Genomic DNA, 4,662 nt, shown 5'->3' with positions numbered 1-4,662 from the left:
ATAGAATTTATTTTTATAAACAAATATCACAATATTTCAATTAACTTACAGACAGAAATCATGAATGTCAGCAAATTATACTAAAGTATTATAAAATAACAAAACCAAGTTAAAATTCCAGTTGCTTTGGCGCGCTTCCCTCATTCGAGGTTGCATAAAAATTACGCCTTTATTATGTATTCATGAATTAACCACCGTGATGTATGTCTCTTGTCTACCAAACTATATGTTCGTCGTTATCCAAAAGCATTTTCGTCAATTAAGATGATTTTTTTCCATAAAAAAAGCCTCTACAATTTTTATGAGGCTTTTATATCAAATGGTTTACGTTGCATTTTAATTTAATTTGATGTCACACGTCATTATTCTTTTTGAAAATTGACATGAACTATTGACAGACGTTTGTCTCCAAAATTATTATTCTCGGTTTTTTACAAGATAAAAATCACAGGTAATTTTTATTTCTTTTACTTTAAAGAAATCAATTTGTGTGTCATTATATGTAAGAAGAGATCGTTATTTATATATTATTTATTTAGATTTTTTGAAAACGGCACACAGTGGTAGCCGAAACGTCAGAATAGACAGAATTTAATAAACGAACTTAACATTCATTTAGTTTTATTCTTTTAATTAATGAGGATCGTAACACCTACATAAAACAAATCTTACTCTTAATATGAAAATATTTTCAGGATTAAAATATGTATCAACTATTGAGTTTTTGTAGAGAATTAATTTTTTCATTGCATATTCATATTTTTTTTTAAAACATTCAACAACTCAATTCACCTAACAATTTTCTTGCTAATCCCTAAATAAATTATTAAAAAAATTAGTCTGTAAAAATAGGGGGAGGGAAACGGTACTGCGACCCCTAAAAGAATTAAATTATTTCATTTTTGTAAAAATTGCAGTTACCAAATTCCGGAGGTGGCATTGGCTGAAGACAAATAAGAATAGCTTTTCTTCCACCTTCTCTAAAAAAACTACTGAAAATATTCACATATTCGTCCTTATCAATAATTCCCTCTTTTAAAAAATCAGCTTCAGTATCTAAAATAAAAGCTGCCACTTCCAGAATGTGAAGATGAGTCGTTTTCAACAATTCTTGTCTCAGCATTCGACTTTCTGTAAATTTTTGCTGCAGACACAAAATAATATTTGAAAAACTATATTTTCTTTGATTCAAAATGAAAGAAAAATTGATATTAGGTCAAGAATCTTTCTGAATTTTAACTAAAACTTACGAGACGTTCCTTAGTAGTTTCTAAAGACAATCTTTCGGATCTTCTCCTTTTCTTCAATTCATTAATTCTTGCCTCTGTAGCTGGCATTGAATAATCCCGAGATAAACGATATTTTTCTATGTTCGACATTTTTTTGTATTTTTTATTCTGTATTTTTGAGAAAGAAAGCCTTTTTTCAATCAAAAACTTTCAAAATTATCATTTTCAGATTATACGTTTTTTTACATTCCCTTTCAGAAAAAGAAAGTTACTGTCAACTATGAAATTAGCAATCATTCTTCTGTCAAAGGTCCTTTTGAAACGAGTCATCGAAAAATGATTAGAAAGTGTTTTTCATTTGTTTTAAAATTTTTTAATTCTCAAATATTAGAAGTTAATTTTACTTTCGCTTTTAATTTCCAATTATTAAATTTGTGGATGCTTTTTGAATCTTTGATAGCCTTTTCAGATTCGAACTTATTTAGGAAGTTATTATTAATTGAACATAAAATTATTAATAATAACATACATGTATTAACCGCTATTTTTGCATTAGTTCGAAAAATAAAAATCTTTAATTGATAATATAAGAAATCCCTTAGGTTCAGTTTGAAATCTTTGAAATTTTTCTACTAAATGAAATTAATAATTGGAAAGTAATATTTTGTTAGAAAAGAAAAGTTCCGCACATAAAGGTGACTTTGTAACAGGTATTTTATATATTTATATAATTATTATAAAGAACTAGACATTTATTTAAAGAAAAAAAGAATTTTATTACACAAAAAACGAATTTTCTAAACAAAATATGACATTTCAGCAAAAAATTAATTTTTCTCGAAACTAATACATTTTTACCCAACAAACATGAAATTTCAAACCAAGAAAAATTTTTTTTTCACTGAGAAAGGAGAATTGTCAAATAAAGAAGATCAACTCTCTAAATTTTAGTCAGTTAAAATGTTTACTAATTTCAATTAGTGGCTCATTTCTAGCTATGAATCAGTATTTTTCACTGATAAATTAGTCATTGTTACTGATGCATTAGCAAAAAATAACAGTTTTATAGCTAGAATTAAGCCACTGATTGAAATTAGTAAAAATTTTAACTAATGAAAATTAAGGGAAAATCTTTAAGAAATAGGAATGTTAGAATTTCAGTTGAAAAGTTAATTTTAAACCAAAAAAGGCTTTTCGACTAAACAGTTACATTTTCAACTAAAGAAATAAGCCTGCAATCAAAAAATGAAATTTATAACATTGTTAGAATTAATAAAGTATTAGAATTATGAATTAAAAAAGACTATTTGGAACAAAATAGATAAGCCTTCGAACAGAGAGATGAATTTTAAACTAAAGATATAAATCTTCAAGAAAAAAAATTATTTTTAAACAAAGTTATTCAACCAAATCTTTCAAACAAAATATTTGGATACTCAAGCAAAGAAGAAGAATTTTTAACCAAAAAGTTGCATAAAAAATGATATTTCACTAAAACAGATACATTTATCAAAAAAAAAGATTAATTTTTTAATCAAAAAGATTAATTTTTTAATCAAAAAGATCAATTTTTCAAAAAATAGTTGAATTTTCAGTTGAAAAAAATTCTACAACAAAATTTGAATTTTTAATGCTAAAAGACGAATTTTTGATCAAAAAGGATAAAAAACAAATTAATGTTTGATTAACATTTTAATTTAATTTTAAAACAGTATTTGAATTACCATCCCGGAAACATTTTAGATCTCCTTTCAACACCAAAATATTAAATTTAGACAAAAATAGATTTTCTACGAAATATTTAATTTTTAAAAAAATTGCAGAATTTTTAAACATAAGGTATGGCTTTTAAACAAAATTGATGAATTTTCAAAGGAATGGTTGTATTTTTATCAAGAAATGTGTAGTTTCTGCTCAAGCAAAAGCATAAAAAAAACTTTTAAAAAATGAGTTGCAAGAAATTACATCTTTTCCTGATAAAAATGCAACTGCCTGCTTTAAAATTAAAAAATTTGGTTAAAAAGTCATAATTTCTTGTTGAAAATTCTACTATTTAAATATAATATTTGGGTGTTGAAAAGTGAAGTGAAATATTTTCTGGATGATAATTCATCTATTTTCTGAATTTGTTTTCATTCAATTAAAATTCCATCTGTTTTAAGAAAAATGTAATCTTTTTTGGACAAAAATGAAACCGTTTCGTTGGAAATTAAACTAATATACTATTTTTTTGAAAATTTAACTATTTCGTAAAAATTTACTTTTTGTTTAAATCGTATAATTTGGTCTTTAAAAATGAACTAAAATGTTTTAAGTTTCGAACTTTAGTTTTTTTCGTAGAAACTTATTTTTTATTAAAAAACTCAATTTTTGATCTTACATAGTCAACTGGAATCTTTTTTAGATAAAAACACAGCTTTTTTGTAATTAAAAATTCTTCCGCTTCAAGAGAAATTGCATCTTTTTTATATAAATGAAACTATTCGGAAGAAATTTCGACATTTTTGTTAAAAGATTTAGTTGATTTGATTACAAGTTTAATTATTCTGTTAAAAATTAATCTTTTTATTAAAAATTCAACTACTTGGACAAAAGTTAAACTACATTGTTAAAAATTTATTTTGTTGCTGAAAGGATCATGTTTTTGGTTGGAAATTTAAGTTTTCAGTGGAAAAATACTTTTTTTGTTTGTTTAAAATTCATTTTTAACAGAAAATGTTACTTAAAAATTTTTTTTAATTGATATTTGCTAGTTAAAAATTCGCATTTTTTTGTGAAAACAATAATTTTTTAGTTTGAAGTTTCATTTTTGTTTAGTAAAAATGCATCAGTTTCGTGGGAAATTAATTTTTTGCTGAAAAGTCTTATTTTTTGTTTAAAATTTCCATTTTTGTAGAGAAATTTTGCCTTCTGACTTGAAGGTTGAATAATTCAATAAGACTTTTATTTTTTGAAAAATTTTTTTTGTAATAATTTAATTATTTTTTTGTTGAAATATAAACTATGAAATTTTTTCGTTGGAAAGTTTTCTTTTTAGGTTGTATATTCAACAGTTTTCTTAAAAATTAAATTATTTTGTTGAACAGCCGCCATCTTTTATAGTAGAAAAAACATTTTTGTTTTGTTTAATATCAATTAATAAATTTGAAAATATTAAATTTGCGTACGAAATACAGTTTTCTCCCGTTTATAAAATATTCTATGTTAAAAGTATTACAAGATTAAAATGCTGGTATTTGAATATTAATGATTTGAAATGAAAAATTAATTGAGTGAAAATCAAGGAATTTTGAAAATGTTTTCGGTTTCACATTTTACCCGAGAATATTTTCAAAATTCCCTGATTATTCTTTGACTACTTTTTCATTTCAAATCATTAATATTCAATAACCAGCATTTTAATCTTGTGATACATTCAACATAGGATATTTTA

At 24.0% G+C, this 4,662-nt stretch overlaps 1 protein-coding gene across 1 annotated transcript in view; it reads right to left on the bottom strand.

Moving 5' to 3' along the window:
• Positions 1-1,379, bottom strand: part of LOC117175400 (dynein heavy chain 8, axonemal) — a 158,593-nt gene extending 157,214 nt beyond the window's left edge. The window contains exons 1-2 of the mRNA XM_033365109.1: positions 1,251-1,379; positions 922-1,144 (exon numbers count right to left, since the gene is read on the bottom strand). Of these exons, the coding sequence (XP_033221000.1) occupies positions 922-1,144; positions 1,251-1,379 (352 nt within the window). The remainder of the gene's footprint in view (positions 1-921; positions 1,145-1,250) is intronic.
• Between the last annotated feature and the right edge of the window lie 3,283 nt (positions 1,380-4,662).

This window comes from Belonocnema kinseyi, chromosome 6 (genome assembly GCF_010883055.1).
Source record: "Belonocnema kinseyi isolate 2016_QV_RU_SX_M_011 chromosome 6, B_treatae_v1, whole genome shotgun sequence".
Classification (NCBI taxonomy): Eukaryota; Metazoa; Arthropoda; class Insecta; order Hymenoptera; family Cynipidae; genus Belonocnema; species Belonocnema kinseyi.
This window is presented reverse-complemented; position numbering and strand designations above follow the sequence as displayed.